This window comes from Amblyomma maculatum, chromosome 6 (genome assembly GCF_055883805.1).
Source record: "Amblyomma maculatum isolate TAMU_Amacu chromosome 6, ASM5588380v1, whole genome shotgun sequence".
In the NCBI taxonomy this organism is placed as follows: domain Eukaryota; kingdom Metazoa; phylum Arthropoda; class Arachnida; order Ixodida; family Ixodidae; genus Amblyomma; species Amblyomma maculatum.
Window position 1 is genome coordinate 58,548,364 of NC_139349.1, and position 18,932 is coordinate 58,567,295.

An 18,932-nucleotide genomic window follows, 5' to 3' on the forward strand; every position below is an offset into this window, starting at 1 on the left:
TGAAAGATTAATGCAACACCTTTGGCAACATGCCACCCAGGCACAGTACCATCATAGAATATTAATCTGAGCTTGGGCCAGAAACCATAATATGCACACTGGAAATTTGTATCACCCTTCATATCCAGACTGGCAGCAACTTCAGTCGTGATGCTTTCAGAAAGTTATCGTAAAGCAATAATGAATTTCGCACAATGCTCAACTTTGTGTTTTGTGCATGCTCGTGACTAACATAGTGTTCTTTGTCACTGCTAGCCAAGATCCACAGGCCAGTTGCACAAGCGAAAAAAAATGCCTGCAGCAGTACCAACCATCAAGGTGCCAGTATGACATGCCCCAACAATGTTACGACTGTCCTGTCCCAAGACGGATGAAACCTGGCTACACGCGCCACTGACCAGAGCCAGAGCAAGGTCAAAAGTTAACAAGATTTATTTCTCAGAACACTTGTTAGAAATGAAAGGTCACATGAGTGAGAAAGAGAGGAAATTATTTATAAAAGATGTAGGAGTAGAGAAAGGAAAAGAAGACACTGGACAAGATGATGAGGTAAAGTCTTTACGCCGTTCCCAACCAATCCACAGACCATCAAACTAAAAACAATTTTGAGCACCACCAAGAAAGAATCGAAGAGGACCAAGGGGAAGGGTAAATTTTTTTGCGTTTGGGGACAAACAAAAAGGACAAAGAAAGCAGTTAAGAATGAGCGAGACTGAACCACAGGAGTCAGTGACGAAGAAGAGAAACAGCCTCGTTATAAAAATAATCTGAGTTGTGTGCGAACCTGCTCAGTTCCAATTACATGCTGGCCAAAGAAAGACAGGCAAACTGCTCCTTTCAGTGGCATCTTTTTTTTTTTCGTTCCTTTTCCCTTTCCCTTGCCCTCGAGTCTTCTTGCAACAACATTTCTCTTCAAATGAGGTGGCAGCAGCGCCGGCAGCATAGTAGTGGTTTGGTGGTGATCGTCGTCACAGTCTAGTTGTTGGTGGAGGTGGTGAAGAAGAGAAAGGTGCGTCTCTTATGGCAGTGGCCCAGACTTGCCCCTCTCCCCACAGTCCACTGTGCTTGATTTCTTGTTGCCCCGGTGGGCAGGACAGCAGGGTGGGCGTGGAAACTGACTGGGCATGCACTGCTCGCACAGGCAACCTTTCAGTCCTCCCCTTCAGACTCTGAAAAAGACAAAATGCGCAGCGGCACAAACATTTTTTAAGCCCGGCAGATTTTTCAAACTAAGCAAAACCCACTAACATTTAAATTACCACAGTCAGGATGGTTAGTGCCAACGAAGAGTTTGAAGCCGTGAACAAGACAATGCTACAATAGTTTTTGAAAGTAAGAAAAACATCTGACCGCCTTTTCAGCACAAAATCAAAACTGAGCACAACATTCACAGCAAGTTCGGTACAGAGGCGACACCACGGACTATACTCCGTTTCATACATCAGGTGCAACGCAGTGAAAGCTACGCAAGCAGTCCGCAAGAAAAAAAAAAAGGCGTATCACTACGCGCTGTTTGGTGGCCGAATGGTTCCTGCGGAAACGGGCTCTATTCCAAGCATACATGTTTGCAATAACTTGCTTCGCGTGCCTAGACATCTTCGCAGTGCGGATCTTATAGAAAAAATGCGGCGCACCGACGAACTATTTTCTCAAAAAGAGATGCGCAGCGCAGAGGGCACAGCCAGCGCCATCTAGTGGCACAGCTAGCAAGGTTGCGGGCAGCGAAAACGAGACACGAACGAAATAGACATAAAAACATACCAATTCACCGAATCTGCTCTATATGAAGTTGATGGCAAATGTAAGATGCATAAACTTTCAGACAAAATAACTATTATTTGCTCTCGTCAAGAGCAGGCACTATTTTTCATCGCGGATGCGAAGAGCGCAAACAAGAGCTGTAGCTTTGGCAGTGTTGCACTTCATGTATGAAACGGAGTATAGTTGTTGCAATAATTATGGTGCCAAATTTTAACACCACTTTGCTGCGGCATGCCATCCACTTCATTTCTCTCCACCACTCTAAAAAGGCATGCGCAGTGGAACGTACAGTGGTGCATCACGGTAACTGTACTATGCGAAATCTGTTTGCAGTTCATTGTTGTAGTACATCATGTCATCACCGGATGTCACGTCTGTACATCTGCACCAAGCCTCCTGCACGTCTGATGTGCCCAGTTTCACTTCCGCGCAGAAAAAGTGCCAGAATTCCTCTCTTTGAAGGGCTTTAGGAAACTCAAAACCCATTATAATTTAGTCTTGTCCACAGCTTCGGACTCATCGGTTAGTTTTAGTTAATTACCTGGGTAAAAAATGAGCGTTGCAATAAACTGTCTAACACAGTTGAGTGTGCTCCTGCAAATACTTTCTTCCTGCCTTTTCAACTTCCAAATTTTTTAGACGTGTTTGTTCTTCAGAGCTACTTTTAAAATGCGTGTCATCATCAGAAAGGCACAAAGGTTCATTTCTCCTTTCAAGTGCTCTTAAAGACAGTGTTTAACCATACTAGTTAAGGGGAGACACGGCTCTTTGAGGCCGAAAAATCGCCCAAAATTCGGTTTTCTGAACTATTTTTTTCTGGAATCTGGAGGTTCTGAAGAACCCATTCCTGAAATATTATAGTCCTCTGACTAGTATTTATTGCGTTATTAGATTTTAAAGTCAGTAACACGACAATTTTCGCTCATAAAAAGACCTCAAGATTAGTTGAATTCAACCTCGCGCCCCGCGGCAACGGCGCAGCGCAGCGCGGCCATCTTGGTATCGTTCTCTTCTATTTTCCATTCCTAGCGGGAAACAGTTCTCCGTCTGGCAACAGTGGAGCTAGACCGCCGCAAGAAAAAACTAAAATCTCGCACGCTATTGGTGTTCTTGCATCACGTGGGACAAATCCTGCTTTCCGATTGGACGCCGGCAGAATCGTCTGCTACACAAAGACGCTGCTGCTCCGATCGTTCGCCATCTTGCATTTCGCCGCATTTCGACCGCATTTCTCCGTCGCGATGGCTGGTGGAAAACGGAAATTTCGAACGGCGCACGCTTTCGGCAAAAAACGAAGACGGCGGCCTCGGACGTGTGAGGAGCCATCGGAACCGCCAGCAGCAGCAGCAACGACCACCTCGACGAGGCAGTGCAGTGCGTCAGAAGGGTCGTTGGCATGCGCGGCGGCGACGCCCGTCGCGGTGCCGAAAACAGTGCGCGTCGATACGCCACTTCTTTCCGATGCACAAAAAGCGGCAATCGATCTCCACGCACAAGAAGAACAGCGAAGGCTTTCATCCATGTCTGCGACCCGCCGCAAGCGCCTTGTGGGGGACTTCAACGAAAGGCCGGGAGACGAGACGCCGGGAGTCGGGACGCCGTTCACCGTTCTAAGCCTCGCAGCCGTGAACGAACTCCTCCAGCATGCGCAGTGTAAGCAGTGCGGTAGCCCTGTGACGCTTTCGAAGACGGGCCGGGAGTACGGAATAGCTGTCAAGCTTGTTTTAACCTGCGATTATTGCGGTGAACTTGATGCGCAATGGAGCTCGCCGAGAGCAGGTGGGAATGAGACCTGCAACCCTTTCGAAGTGAATGTGCTCGCTACTCGTGCAGTGATGAGCACAGGGAACGGGCAGACAGTTTTAAATGACATTTTTTCTTCACTGAACGTCTCACGACGTGGTTTGCACCCGAAAACCTTCCAGAAGTACGTGAAGAAAAAACTTAACCCTGCTGCGCTGAACGCTGCCGCGCATGTGATGAGCGAGTGCGCCGATGCCGTGAAATCGGTGTACAGCGAGTTAAACTTCGGAAACCCCGGCAATATTGCGGTTTCATATGATGGAACGTGGCTGACAAGGGGCCACTCCTCTCACATCTGCGTAGGCACAGTAATTGAGCTGTTTACCGGGTATGTGCTCGATTTTGTGGTGCTTTCAAACTTTTGTTTGGGATGCCAGCTGGGCCCGAAAGAAGATGACCCTCACTATGAGCAGTGGCGAGCTGACCACCAGTGCCAAAAAAATAGTTTGAGCAAGCCTGGGCAAATGGAAGTGGAGGCTGCACGAATACTGTTTGGGCGATCACTGCAAAAGCATGGCCTGCGCTATACAACGATGTTGTGCGACGGCGATAGCCGAGCTTTTAACAGCCTGCACGAAGAAAAGGTATATGGTTTTGTGGAAATCGAAAAAGAAGACTGCATTAACCATATTCACAAACGCATGGGCGCTGCTCTGAGAAATCTCCTGCAAAAGCATAAGGGAGATAGCCAGAAAAGTCTCGGTGGAAAGGGCAAGCTCACAGGGGATCTTATTGCAAAATTATCCACCTACTATGGGCGGGCTCTGAAGGCGAACCAGGGCAACATTGATGACATGAAGAATGCTGTTCTTGCAACATATCATCATGTGACCTCGACAGATGCAAGGTCGAATCATTCGCTCTGTCCAAAACCACAACAAGGCTGTGGCGAAGGAGGAGCCAGCACCAAAGCATCGATACAACCTCCCAGACTATGTCGCTGAGGCATTGCTACCCATATACACACGCCTCTCCGACAAGAAACTACTTGAGCGTTGCCAGAGAGGCAAAACGCAAAATGCAAATGAGTGCCTACACTCTGTGATATGGTCACTCGTACCCAAAACCAAGCATGCCTCTCTCTACACTGTTGAGAGTGCAGTAGGGGAAGCTGTCGCCAGATTCAATGCTGGGAAAGAGCATGCCACTGAGGCTATCCTTAAAGAATTGCACTTGAACGAAGCAGCATATTGGTACAAAGATGTGCCGAGAAGGACCAGCGCCGGCTGGCTGCATCGGACAGGAAGCATGCAGGTGCTGAAAACTTCCGGAGTGCCATGAAAAGGAAGCAAGGGAAAACTGTTGATAGTGATTATGTTCCTGGAGGCTTCTGACACAGTTTGCAATGAAGTACAAGCCTTGATTTGCAGCAAATAAACTCCGGCCTTGTTTTCAAACTTCTTTTCTTGTTTTCTCAAAATGGATTTTTTAACCACTCCACATACTGTTGCCCAAGATATCTCCAGATGTGGTGGTCAGATTGGAACAATTCTTGTTGTATTTTGAAGCTTATGAATTGTTCTCTGCAATAAGATCTAAAAAGCATAACAATTCCTCTTTGAAATTTAATTAAATTAGTAAGTTATTTGTTGAAATTTTCCCAATTTTTGATGGATGTATTTGGCAAGTCTATAACTTCTATGCCAGGGAGGCCAAAATTATAAGAATGGTATGGTTGCACACTCTGGCTCTTGCAGAACACACAGATATCAAATTTGAATCATTTTTTGATCAGGAACTAATTAAAATCTTGGGCACAATGATTAGTCATTAACAAATATTTCAAAATTGACACAAGATAGATAAAAACAGATTGCATATTTGTGTTCAGCATACAAAAATACATCAGGCATAAATTTTTCATCTATGTGCAACAAAAACTAACAAAATTAGTTTAAAGAGCAGTGTCTCCCCTTAAAAGAAGCAAGCAAACTCATGTCACTTTCAACATGTGGCAAAGCTTATCTAAGGGGTACACTGAGCAAATCTGAAACCAGACTTGCTCCGTCTGCCAAATCTGCAGCTAGTTTTCTGATGGTAGCACTGGCTAAAGAAATGTTAAGGTTTGTTCTCTACTTAAATTAAAGGGTACTTCTCATTAGGCTTTTGGCAGCTTTGTCTAGCCAAACAAAAAGTATGTGCCATCAATGCCAAGGACAGGACTTCCAGAGGATGACACTTTTGATTCATTTGAAAAGTTGGATACAAGAAACCAGACTGACACTGTGAATAACTTTGTTCAGTTTGCAAAATTGCCACAATAAAAAACCTGTATATATTTCTTGGTTTTTCTCTCCCTTATTTTAGAATGTAAATTTTTACCAAGTATTATATGAGGATAGAACGATTTCAGCCTAAATTCAGTTCTGGTCACATTATTTTCATTGCTATCGGTATCGGACTTCCAGGGAGAAAATACTATCTAGCAGTACTTCCAGGGAGAAAATACTATCTAGCAGTGGCGTCCCTAGACTGTTCTAATGCTTTTTTTCAAAACCATACCACTAGGCTGCCCTTACGACCCCGGTGCTGGTGGCACGCACAAAACTGGAAGCAGACTGAGTGCACCTTTCATAATGTCGGGACTACGAAAACAGCACTTGGCATTTTGCCCAGACCTCTCACTCCTTAGCGGCACTCCCAGACAGCTCGTTGGCCACACTTTCAACAAGTGCAGGATATTGGAAGCATTTAGAGGTATGGAGGAAGAGTTTCTACAAAAAGATAGCAGAGGACTCTCGGCAGATGATACATAGTTATGCAATGATCGCTGAAGCCCCGAACCCGAGAACACTTCCCTGATGTGCACCCGAGAACCACTTTTTTTGTCAACCGTGCGAGCGGTGAAATGCTCAGTTTTTTTACAGCTAGCAATGGTATGAGAAATGACTGTTGCGCTTGACGCAAACCTGGATTTCCGTAAGCACGCTCAGATGCCTAGAACATACATTCTGATGTCTTGTGGGGATTAAGCCACGTCTACATTGCCCCACGTGGCACTCCATGCAGCAAAAAGGTTTCATGGTGCTGACACGGACTAATCTGCAATTGCAATTTGCAGACCGTACAGGAACATCAAGGGAATTACACAACTTCCTTCTGCAGGTTCCAAATAAGCATAGATTTAAAGGTAAGCGGCGCGGAGGGGGGGGAGTTGGGAAAACAAGGCAAAGGTAAACCCGGAAAAATGATGATACAATTCACTATCTATGCCTTCGCCTCTAACTTTCTTATCATTTACTTTTTTTTCAATTATGATGATCCAGTGATGCGCTCACCATAGCTTTCAAGTTCAGCTATGCTGAATGAGAGAGTCAGCTATTCAGGAGCACCAAAATGCTAGGCTTAGTAAAGGACAACCACGAATTGCGACGGCATAAAAGAAGCTAGATATACTACTGTAAGTGCTAGGACGAATTCAGTTGTAGCAGCATGTCTACAAAACAGAACCCCCATAATCGCAACGCAAACTATGCGATCTTAAATTAGCGATGACATGGTATATTGACTGCTGGAAAGTGACAAAATGTCCCAAGTGAGATGAATCCAGCGAACAACCGTGGTCAACGGTTACTTATTTAGAGTGTTTTTCATATACTTAATATACTTGGGATGAGTCGTCTGCTTACCTGAAAAAAAAAAACCACAAAATACACTTTTCTACCAAGATGGCACCGTAAAATGGAACACAGAACGATGATTTCGATGTTATCTTTTTCATTTCGCCATTCGCAAGATGGCATCATGCCCAGCAGAGAAGGGAGATACAGTTTATGATTAACGGAAAACTAGGGCACATTGCTATGCTGAACCTGAATCGGCGGTTTGTGCTAGCTTCAAAACTCTGCCAGAGTAGTTTTGGTCAAAGTAAGGTCTCGACTAATGGCTCTTCACCACTAGTAGATGTTGCACGTTGATAAGTTACAATTTGACTTGGCAATGATCCGCTGCTTTGCTGACGGCAAAGACAGCCAGTGAGAGAACCATGCAACATGCCAAATGGACCTGTCACCATCCCTACATCGAGCGAGGTGCGATCGACCCCCTCCCAGCCGCGTGCGTGTCGTAAACACGGTGGTCGCGAGGATTGTGGGGTCAGCATGGCGTAACCGAAGTAATAGATACAGTCGGCCGACGCCACCGCTACTCTCGCTGGAAGCCCGATGCCGATAGCACTGGTTCATAGAGGCCAAAACTGCAAATTAAAGCTGAAATTTGTTCGAATCAGCATAATATCAGGTGAAAATCTGACATGATAAAATCGGGACATAAACCTCATACTACACGAGTGTTTTTATGGTACGATGCAGCTGCAGATCATGCTGTGCCGGTTTTGTAAAAAGCATTCTTGCGCGAGCAGAGGCAGCGTTTTCAGGTTTTTATGGTACGATACACCTGCATGTTTCGAGCAAGACATATTCAGAACTTTTTCATGAGGTTTGCAAATTTTCCTGCGCCCTGCAAATATTGCAATTCTCCTTAGACATTCCGCTTGAAATGTAGAAAAACATTTTTCGATCGTGTGCTGGAACTGTGATTTCCACATACCTATGAATACAGCTACACAGGGTGACCCTCACCTTCCTCAGCGTTCTGGAGCCATTCGACGAACCGCTTCATCTGCTCCAGGAAGACGCTCTTGCCTTTGGGCGAGTGGGCCCCCTTGTACCACTTGAGGATAGAGTCCTCGCTGAGTACGTCCGTCTTGTAGAAGAGGATGACAATCTTCTGGAACACCTTCATGAAGTTCATGTTGTCGTAGCAGAACTCCTGCACCTTGACCAGCAGGGCCACCTCAGCACGTGGGGTGGTGGTGAATGCCTCCAGCAGGGGCGTGTACTGCTTCAGGTGCTTCAGGGCTTGGTCCGCCACCAGCTCTTCCTTTTTGTTCCAGTCCATCCCTGACATTTGGGTCGTCCACAGCTGCAAGTATGTCAACATCCAATCAACACATGCTGTGCAACCTGCAGCAAATAACCACCATTAATGTGCACAAACTACCCTCAAACAGAGCGCAGAGACTAGAGAGCTATAGATGCTTGGAACTCTAGGAGGACCGCAAAAGAATTCGATGCATCAGAAATGGCAATAGCTCATCTATAGGTCACCCCAAGCATGGATAAATTGCATCAAACCTTACAATGAGTTTCTTGCGGAAGCACCATGTTGGCGCACTGGAAAAGCGTACTGCTCAACGTGTCTAACCAGATTCGCGTCCAAACCACAGCTTACACTGCTTTGCAATTAACTGACAACTATGCCTATCATGATACGTATACAGTGCAGTCCACTTATAATGATACCAGACGCAACGATATATCGCTTATAACAATCAAATTCTTTGGATTTATCAGCTTTCCCATTGCCCTTATGTAGAAATAAACCATATACAGTCGAAACCGGATATATCGAACCCGGATAATGCGAATTTTGATTATATCAAACTCACGAAATATCCCCTTGAAAATCCCATATAAAAGTATAGGAAAGCTGCGTCGCATATCGAACTCAATTTCACCGGTCGTTCGATATATAGAACACCGCACCACGCATTGGACGGTGTGCCTTTCCCAAAAACGATCGCATCACATTCAGCCATATGCCGCAGCGTTAAGTTTCCAAACCACGCGCGGAGGGAATGAGAGGGCAAAGTTCGGCGACGGCTGGTCTAGGGCAGCGCCGCGCCCTTTCTCCGAAGGCGCGCGCATCTGCAGTGATCGTCTGCTGAGCGCGCCAGCATGTGACGTTTGCAATCCATGTGTATGAAGGAATGAGAGGGAACTAATGCAGCCGTGGTGTTCAGGAGAAAGAAAAAACGCGATAGAGCAAGCGCAAAGGTGTGCCGAGCTTTATCTCCACTTCCTCTCTCTTTCACGGTCTTCATTCGCAGCAGCACGCACTACGCATGCACGGACAAACCCACTCAGCCCGTGGCAGAAGCGTTCTTTAATGTGTGTTGTGAACGCTCTGCGCGCGGCAGCTGACTTTTTTTTTGTGCGAGTTGAACGTTCATCATTACCATTGTGCTGAACGTGCGGCGTAGCCTATGCTATGACGGCTGCGGACGTTAAGCAGCAATTTTTTTTTTGTTTTCCCTGAGCACGCCGACCATCCTCGTCGTGCGTAACATGCAGCGTAGTATGCTAGGCGGTTGCTGACGTTAAGAAGCAGCATTCTTTTCTTTTGCAAGAGTCATCCTTAGTGCTGAATGTGCAGCGCAGCGTAAACGGCAAATTTGCTTTTTGGCAGGTTTGCATTTTTTTTTTTTGCGAGAATCGTCCATTCTTGCATCTATGAATCAACAAAAGCACGCGGTCAGCTGCGATGATACCTGTTTTCAGCCTTGTTTGCTTCAAACGACATTTGCAGCTATCACGCCTTCCAATGATTTTGTGACAGTGGACTACGCCTGCCTCCAGCGCGGCGTGATAAATCAAACCAGGCTTGTGCAATCAAGCCATCATGGGTACTCTGTCAAGTCTGCTCCCTGCCACCGCAGGATCTATCAAAGGTATTAGTAAAAAAAATAAACATGCCGCGATGTTATAGCTGCTTAGCATCTAGGTGCGCTGTCAATATATGAGCCGTGGACGAGACGGCCAAAACGAAGGAATGCGGCACCAAACGTTTGTTGTTTCTTCAAATTCTTGGGGCAAAAGTAGACGCTGGGTTCATTATGAGAGTGGGTTGATTACGTGACAGATACAGTATCATTTTTCACGATCTCAAGTGGCGTCTCAAGTCTATTTCTGTATGCCGAATTATTGATACACCATACTATTTCGCAATCCCCTTCCAATCAGATATATCCGGGTTCGACTGTATAACAATTGAAAGTTGGCAGTATATAAAACAAAACTATACCTTTATTACCGATTGGTGCATGTTTATGGAAATTTGCCAGAATGTTTCATAAAAAATAAACTAAAATGATAATATTGTCAAAACTCTACATAAGAGACGAAACCGGACCGGCTCAAGAGAACCGGATCACTTGTTTTCAAGTTAGGTTGGAAGAGTATATCGAAATGGTTTACATAAGTCCCTTAGGGCAGGCCTGGAGAACTTGCAAAGTGTGCTGGCACTTAGAATTTCTTTCATGGTCATTTTTGGATGGTTTACCCCAGGGAAAAACGAAGCCCTTTTTCTAAATTTCTTTGCTGAAACATTTCAGCTCAGCACCATAATTTGTGTTATTATTAGACCTGTAATAACCAAATTAACAATAAATTCGGACACAGTATATTGAAAAAAGATAATGTTCCGCTCTCAGAAATTGACCTATGGAGACTGAAGAAACCTCAAGAAAATCTGATGTCTCTTGGAAGAAGGCAGCAGAGCAGGTAACAACAACACAAAGCGTAAGAGGCACACACACGCACACAAGGACAATGCTGCGTGTGCGTCTGTGTGCCTCTTACGCTTTGTGTTGTTACCTGCTCTGCTGCCTTCTTCCAAGAGAGGTGTGACCAACTAGCTCAGCGTTTGACTACAGTCGATATAACCAAAATTCGATATATCCTGGTTCGATATAACCGGGTTCAACTGTATTATCTGATAAGTGGTTCCCGCGATATTGTTGTCCTAAGGAGCCACAATAGGAAAGAGAGAGAAAAAACTTTATTGTCGGGAGTAGTATTACTGGGTCTTAGTGGAAGAGCCAAGTGGCCGTTAGCTGGTGGCCTGTGGCGACTTCTTCCGCGCGGTTTACCTCGCCCAATTGTATACAGAGGCTCGCGTTACGCAGCACTTCCTTACAGAAATAGGAAAAAAAAACTAGGAAAACGGCCCTAGAAGGTTAAAAGAATGTCAACTTTATTTTTCTTGTCGAGATATCTTAATGAAATTTTTAGTGTAGGCTCACGGCATGAACATTTGAACAACTACTAAGTTTTATAGAGCAGTACAGGCTGCTTCTGAAGTTACAGGAGTATATCATACGGGTCACATGGGCTCAGGCACGGAGAATTTGCCCAATGCGTTGGCATTGTGAAATTCATCATGGTAATTTCCAGATAGGTGTCACAGGGCAAGAACACAAGGCCCTTTTTCTAAATTTGCTTTTTAAGGGGAGATGCGGGTCGAAAAACGCGGGTTTTTTCGAAAATGACTGATTTTTTGTTTTTACTTGTTTTGTCAAGTTTAGTATCTCTACTTTCATGAAAATAAAAATCAAAGCTGAGTTTAAACAGGAAATGGGCTGAAATTACGTTTAAAGAGCACACGGTGGCAGTTAAATGACCGAAAGTATGCTATCTTCGAGCGTCCCGCGGTCGGCATAGCGCAGTTGATCGCCGTTTCGGATCACGTGAGGAGATCAGCCAAGCCGCATTCTCCCAATCACCACAGTTGCCCGGCGTCTAAAACGCAAGCAATAATAAAAAAAAGCATGCCTACGTCGCGTTTTTCGAGCACTGCGACTGGTTTTTAAATCACGTGGTACGAATCAAGCCTCGCCATTGGCCGCCGCGTGCGCGCATGTGGCGAAGCCCACTTGCTGGCTCCATGCTACGTCGAGGTGCGTTTCCGAGTGACGATCGTTCGGCAACTATCTTCGTCATGGATGAAGCACAATTGAACCAGTGCAGTCGCCGAGGAGTGAAATACCGTTCTGTTCACAAATATAGAGGACGTCGGCGAAAATCGAAAGAGAAGGCTCGTCCAGTGACAACTCGACCTGTGGCAGTTAGGCCTAGTGGAACCGACGCCGATCCCTCCAGCGTTTCAGATGCCTCCGAGGAATTTGAAGCGGCGTTAGATTGTGTGAGTGCCTCGGAAAAAAAGATTGGGCATTTCTAAGGTGAGGAAATAGCCTGCGATAAGGCGTCATCTGTAGTTACTGACTTGGCAGCGGTGAACGTTCTTGTGGGCGGCGCGATTTGCCCAAGCCAGCGTTCAGGACTTCCAGTATTCGGGAATCGGCCGCAAAGCGCAGACTCGCTTCGTTTCTTGAACTACTCTGTGAGAACTCCGCCTGCCCGCAATGTGTGCTTTCCCCAACATACTGATTGCGGCGAGTTATGGCGTGCAGGGATGCGAGCAAGGATGCGAGCAAGGATGCGAGCAGAGATTGACAGTGGGAGCTCGGATGAAAGCTTCGCCGTCAACGTCAAAGCTGCTGTGGCGGCCTGTTTTATAGGAACTGGATATGAGCAGCTAATGCGACTTTCCTCAATTATTGGACTCCAGAAGCCAATGCATCATAGCTTGGCACACCCAGAGAAATAACAATGCAGAAACAAATGTCCTTGAAGCTGACTGCGGAAGCGAACGCAAATCGCCGCACACTGAAGAAAAAAAGCACATGTCGAAGTCCACTCGCAAAGGTCATGAGAGAGCGACATATGCTGCAGGAAGTTTCTAGTGCCAGTGGCTGCTTTATGGACAATTTTCCTCTTGTGTTCCAAAGTTTGATAGGAATTGAAGCCCTCTTTTTTAAATAAACATGCAATTTTAACTTCAAATGCATTTTTCTCAAAATGCAATTTTGGGCAATTTTTAGCATTTGCCCTTCATGGTTTTGGTACTTCTGATGCTCATATCTGAATGAAATTTTGCACACATTTTCTCTGAGGTGTGAGGAGTGCCGTTATCTCTTTCAAGAATAAATGCTGATCAAATATTTACAAAAAAAAAAAAAAAATTACCACATGGTGGTGTCTTGACAATGTAGACTTGCCAGGTTCAAATTTTTCACGTCATTAGCATACTTTATATGTACTTTATTATTAGTTTTTGGCACTCTACAGTTTATATGGATCAAAATGAGCCATCAACGATGTGTGTTTATGGAAGTTTAGTATGACGAAGAAGGGGGGCAAAAGAGTGTATATTTTACACACTGTCACTGAACAGAACAAAAACTATGCAACTTACAATAAAACTAATTGCAGATTTGAAATCAGCATAAAAAACTGAATTATTAACCAGAGTTTCATAGCTCTAAGTCAAATATTAAAGAAAAAGTGTCTTCGAGTAGCATCTCCCCTTAAGTTACATTGTAGCAGATGCTAGGACGCAGCAGGCATTGATGCAGTCATAGGCTTCGTGCTTCACCATGTGGACAGCCTTTGCTTGCATGCACCAAACGCGTGTCGCATCTCGAGACATCGTGAGCGACCACGCAATGATTGACATGTTGCACGAAGCAGGAGGGCATGGCGAGATTGTAAAAACAGTAATTGCAAAAATGGCAAAAGGCGAAGAGAATACACGAAGAACAAGCAAAGACAGCCAACAACGAGAGCAGAAAGCCGAAGCAGATGACGGGCAGGGGAAGCTGGCGGAGACCATCACGTCAGTGCATGCAGCAACCAACAGCAGTTGCCCGATCCCCCGTGTTATCCCATTGCAGCCTCAAATTCCCAAGTGTAAGAAACTTAAAATCTGCTGCTGAGGGTGGCAAAGGAAAGCGAAAGAATTTACAAAAACAATACCAAGATGACTGCGTTCGGCTCAGCGGGGGAGGAATGGCAGGAGCCCCAAGTCTGGGCTTTCTCGGCACTTGCTCGCAGCTCTGAGGTCGCTACTGGTTGTTATGTAATTAATTTCCAGTATTTCTATAATGAGTTCGATATTGATAATTACAAAAAGGGCAATTAGTCCTATTTCTTGCACTGTCAGCAGATGCCCAAGGCTATGCAGCTGACACTTTTCACACCATGTTAAAAGTTCCCCAATAGTGTAGAATTGGGGCCCCTAGCATTTTGCAGCTCGTACATCCCAAAGTATCGCAAAAAAAAAATCTTTGTATGAATAATGTGACTACGCTGCAGCTGAGGTACCCCAGCACGAGGAGTGCAAATAATGTTTCAGCCTGCTACTTTCACTCAAGCGATTAACAGCAGTAATGCAAAACAACCTTTGCAGCTATGCTTATTCTATTTACAAACTGCAGCAGGCTCATCAATTGGTTTGATTAGCAAGACTCCACAGTGGAGGGCTCAGGAAACTTCAACCACCTGGAACATGCACTGACATTGGGCAGCACGGCGCCTAGCTTATCGTCCACATCGAAAAGCAGCTGCTGCAGCCGGGATTCAATCTCGCATCTTTGGGCACAGTAATCGAGTAACCTAACGGTTAGGCTTATCAGTGGCCGTAAATTCAACCCAACAGGCCACAATTTAGTGCATAAGCCCTTTCTAAGCAGTAAATGAAAAGGTCTGGTTTGGTTTAGTTTGAGGTTGAAAGACCCAAAGTAATTCAGGCTATGAGAGGCTCCATAGTGGAGGGCTCCGGCAATTTTGACCACCTCACACAGCCTATGGGTGCCTTGCTATTCTTTCACCTCCATCAAAAAGCGGCCACCAAGGGTTTGATTCTGCATCTGTGGGCACAGCAGACGAATGCCCTAACCACCACACCATCGCTGCAGGGTAGTAAATAAAAAGATTTTGACAAGCGGAAGGAGGTTTCACGTACCAGCACAGCTACATCGTGCTCCGGCAGTAAGTACTTGGTCATGTATTCCTTGACACTCTGGATGATCTCCTTGACGGGCACTTCATTCTTCAGCTGGTTGCTCACCTGCTGCTGAAGGTCCTTCTTGACGCTCGACGCTTCCTGTGCTTTCTGCAAACAATAGGACAGTCGTGAGAATTTTACGGCGCCTTCGTGAGCAAAAAATGACCTACACCATTGCAAAAAACAAAGAAATTTTGCCTGTTTTTTGCCACCAGCATTCAGGAAAATAAATTTTTGGCTCATTTTGAGGTTGTTTTCGGCAGAATCTTTTTGCAAAGTGATTGAAAAGGCAATGTAGACTCCGAATCTGATTTCTCCTAAAATTTGACTTGTTAATAAATTTTCGCAGTTTGATGGCCTGCGCACTGGGACATGATTTCCGTGCAAGCAGCGGTTCACTACAACGTTTGAAAGATAGGCACGAGATTGCATGCCACACTTTGTCTGGCGAAGGTTATGCTGTTGACGCGGAGTTGTGTGATAAGTGGCTGGAGAACTTTCAACCTCTGCTCCAGCAATACGACGAGCACAATTATACAACGTGGACGAAACCGGCATGTTCTTCAAGTTGTTGCCAGAGCGGTCGCTGGCAGTCAAGAACGAAACCTGCCATGGAGGCAAAAAGAGCAAAAACCGGGTGACGGTTGTCGTTGCCGTGAACATGGACGGCTCACACAAAAAACTGCTCACTGTCATCGGCAAGTCTGCACATCCGAGGTGCCTGAAAGGCGTCCGGAATTTGCAAGTTGAGTATGTTTCCAACAAAAATGCCTGGATGACATCCAAACTTTACGAAGACTGGCTCAGAGCTTTCGACTAGGACATGGAGAGGCAGCAGAGGAAGGTCCTTTTGCTCTTGGACAACTGCTCTGCACACAAAGTCTCTCTATCGTGCTGAAGGCAGTTCGTTTGGTGTTTCTGCCACCAAACGCAACTTCAGCTTTGCAGCCGTTGGACAAGGGCATTATCCGTTCGCTCAAGTGCAATTACCGGAAGCGTTTGGTGATGCGGCTGGCTTTCGATATTGATCGACGCAAGTCAACAACCATAAACATCAAGACGACGCTCGAAATGTTGTATGGATCATGGAATGAGGTGACTCAATCTACAATAAGGAACTGTTTTGCATATGCCGGTTTTGTTTTGCCTACAGTTGAAGACAAAGTTCAGCCAGAAAACCTGGTAGAGCTGGACAGAACTTGGGATTGACTTGTGCTCCCAGGCATCGCATTTTGAAGATTTCGTTTAGGCCGATGAGAACTTGGCTGTGGCGCCGGAGCTGACGGATCAGAAAATTGTGGATCGCGTCTTGTTGCCTGAGGATGACAGCAGCAGCGATAGCGGAAGTGACGAAGACGAACGGGATGAACCACCGATAAACAGTGCGGACACCGCGGACGTGGCCAGGAGGCTGAGAGGCTATTTGGAAAGGCTCCCTACGGCCGAAACTGCTGAAATAGAAAAGGCCCTCACGTGCGTGGACATTGTGGAAAACTTCATTCTGCGGAATGCTGTGAAAAGCCACCAGACGAAGGTAACATCACTCTTTAAATAAATGAACGCAGATTCGTTTTGCCAAATCCATATTCTGGTCTATTTTGTTTGAAATGCCACAAGGAGACAGGTAAGTATAGTGGGTTCAAAGCCAAAAATAATGCATTTTAGTATATCTTGAATATTCGCGGCAGCCAAATTGTGGATTTGTCAGCCGATAATCATGTCTACTGTTACAACGAATATCGGATATAACGAACTAATTTACGGTTTCGATGCTACTTTGTTATAACGATGTTCGACTGTACTATCTAGTGTGTAGCCGGATAACTGAAGTTTTGATTTTGATGCTGTTCACATTCTTCCCGTGTGGCGGCTATTTATGAGCACGCTCCAAACATGCGGTAGCATCACAGTCGCATGCGGGAATGGCAGCATACGCGTAGACGACGCGCGCTTCGAAAGGCGCAAATCTGACAATTTCGCACTATCTACGATCGTTTTTATTGATGACCCAAGCAGAACAGACTCTGAAGATGCTGCCAATTATCGTCATATTTCAGTTCCGATCCCGATGAGGGAAACCAGCTGCACTCCGGCCTGCTAACAATGACTTCACATGCAGATTTTGTACCTTTCAGAGTCGCTGACGAATACGCTACGCCATCTAGCGTATAGTCCGGTAAGTGAACCTTCGAATTTGTTAGTTTTTATTTTTTCTCGACGAGGCAGCTATTTTTGAACACACTTCGAGCATGCGGCAGCACCAGAGCCTCATACGAGAATGGTGGCATTCACATCGATGCATCAAGAAAACTACTCAATACTGAACATTTATTTTTTCACTACGGGAGTGGCCAATATAATGCTCTGCATTTTGTATATCTCGAAAAAGTTTTTAAATTTTTGTAATTTTATTTACAAGAGCATTTCATCAACTTTTTTTTTTCTAAAATCAGTTTTTTTTTTAAATTGTGTGTAACAACTCAACTTACCGTATTTACTCGCATAATGATCGCACTCGCGCAATGATCGCACCCCGAAATTTGGGGTCAAAATTCCATTTTTTAAATTCCCCGCGTAATGATCGCACCCCAAACATGGAGCCGCCTGGTGGTTGATCTGCAGTCATCCCGCAGCGAATGCATTCCGACGAGTTCCCAACCTAGTCTAGTAACGTTGGAGTTCCCATGATTCCACGTTTTGCGGCGTTCGCCATTTTGCAATTCGGCAGCGTCGTAGCGTGCTTTGTGTTTTTGTGCGAGTTTACGCCATTTCACCATGGGGCGGTATGACAGCGTGCTTTGTGTTTTTGTGCGAGTTTACGCCATTTCACCATGGGGCGGTATGCCAGTTACACCGCCGCGTTCAAGCTCAAGGCTGTCGACTATGCACTGGAGCATGGCAACCGCGTTGCTGGTAGGCATTTCGACGTGGACGAAATGAGGATACGCTATTGGAAGAAGCAGCGCGAGAAGCTGATGGCTATGAACAAGACACGGCGAGCTTTCCGTGGACCCAAAACGGGCAAGTTCCCTCGTGTTGAGGAGGCGGTCCTAGAATACATGAGGGACCTGCGCAAGGATGGTTGTGCAGTGTCATTAGAAATGATACAGACGCAGGCGCGCACAACTGCCAGGAAGCTGGGAATTGCCGCAAAGAATTTCCGTGCTAGCTCCGGTTGGACGACTCGCTTTATGCGACGGAACGGACTTTCCCTGAGGCAGCGGACGTCGTCGTGCCAGCGGCTCCCAGCCCCCGACGAGGTAGTGGCTAAGAGTTTTAAGAAGACAGGCATATCTAACGCTTTGGATGGAACGGAAGATTACTTCCTGTGGGATTGTGAAGATGCTCCCAGCGACGACACTGCCGTTTCCGATGAGTCGTGCAGCAGTGAAAGCGAGGATGGCGAGGATTCAGACTTTGATTAGAGTACTGACGAAAAAAAAATAAATGGGCGTTGTGCACTCCATGTGATGCTTAATGTGCGTGTTTATTGCGAAGGTAAGCCTTATTCAGCTTTTATTTTTGGTTGTAATCGAGATATATGTTCTAAAACGTCTGATCTGCAACTTGTTTGCGTTTTCAGTGCTCAAAAATTTTTTTGTAGAAAATTTACCCCGCGTAATGATCGCACCCCGAAATTTGCGTCAGTATTTAAAAAAAAAAGTGCGATCATTATGCGAGTAAATACGGTAATATTCAAAGTTGTATGCCTAAAAAGTGAATCTATTTAGCTTTCTTTTCGTGTGTTGCATAAAATTTTAGACAGTTTTTACAGAAAAAGAAATCTACTGAAACCTACATAAAAAGGCCATTTTGCCCACGGTAGGGAAAGAGTTAAAATGACATACCCTGGACAGTAGCCCAATTAAGCGGTATTCACACGGGCACCGGAATTCCTCTCT

General features: G+C 45.5%; 1 protein-coding gene and 1 pseudogene across 5 annotated transcripts in view; one reads left to right on the forward strand and one right to left on the reverse strand.

The window, feature by feature from the left end:
• Window positions 1-414: 414 nt before the first annotated feature.
• Window positions 415-18,932, reverse strand: part of kra (basic leucine zipper and W2 domain-containing protein kra) — a 30,638-nt gene continuing 12,120 nt past the window's right edge. For all 5 annotated transcript variants that reach the window (XM_084606762.1, XM_084606765.1, XM_084606763.1 and 2 more), the window contains exons 6-8: window positions 14,989-15,138; window positions 8,145-8,487; window positions 415-1,169 (exon numbers count right to left, since the gene is read on the reverse strand). In XM_084606762.1, the coding sequence (XP_084462888.1) occupies window positions 1,150-1,169; window positions 8,145-8,487; window positions 14,989-15,138 (513 nt within the window). In that variant the 3' untranslated portion in view covers window positions 415-1,149. The remainder of the gene's footprint in view (window positions 1,170-8,144; window positions 8,488-14,988; window positions 15,139-18,932) is intronic.
• LOC146185835 (uncharacterized) lies at window positions 3,510-5,552 on the forward strand (annotated as a pseudogene).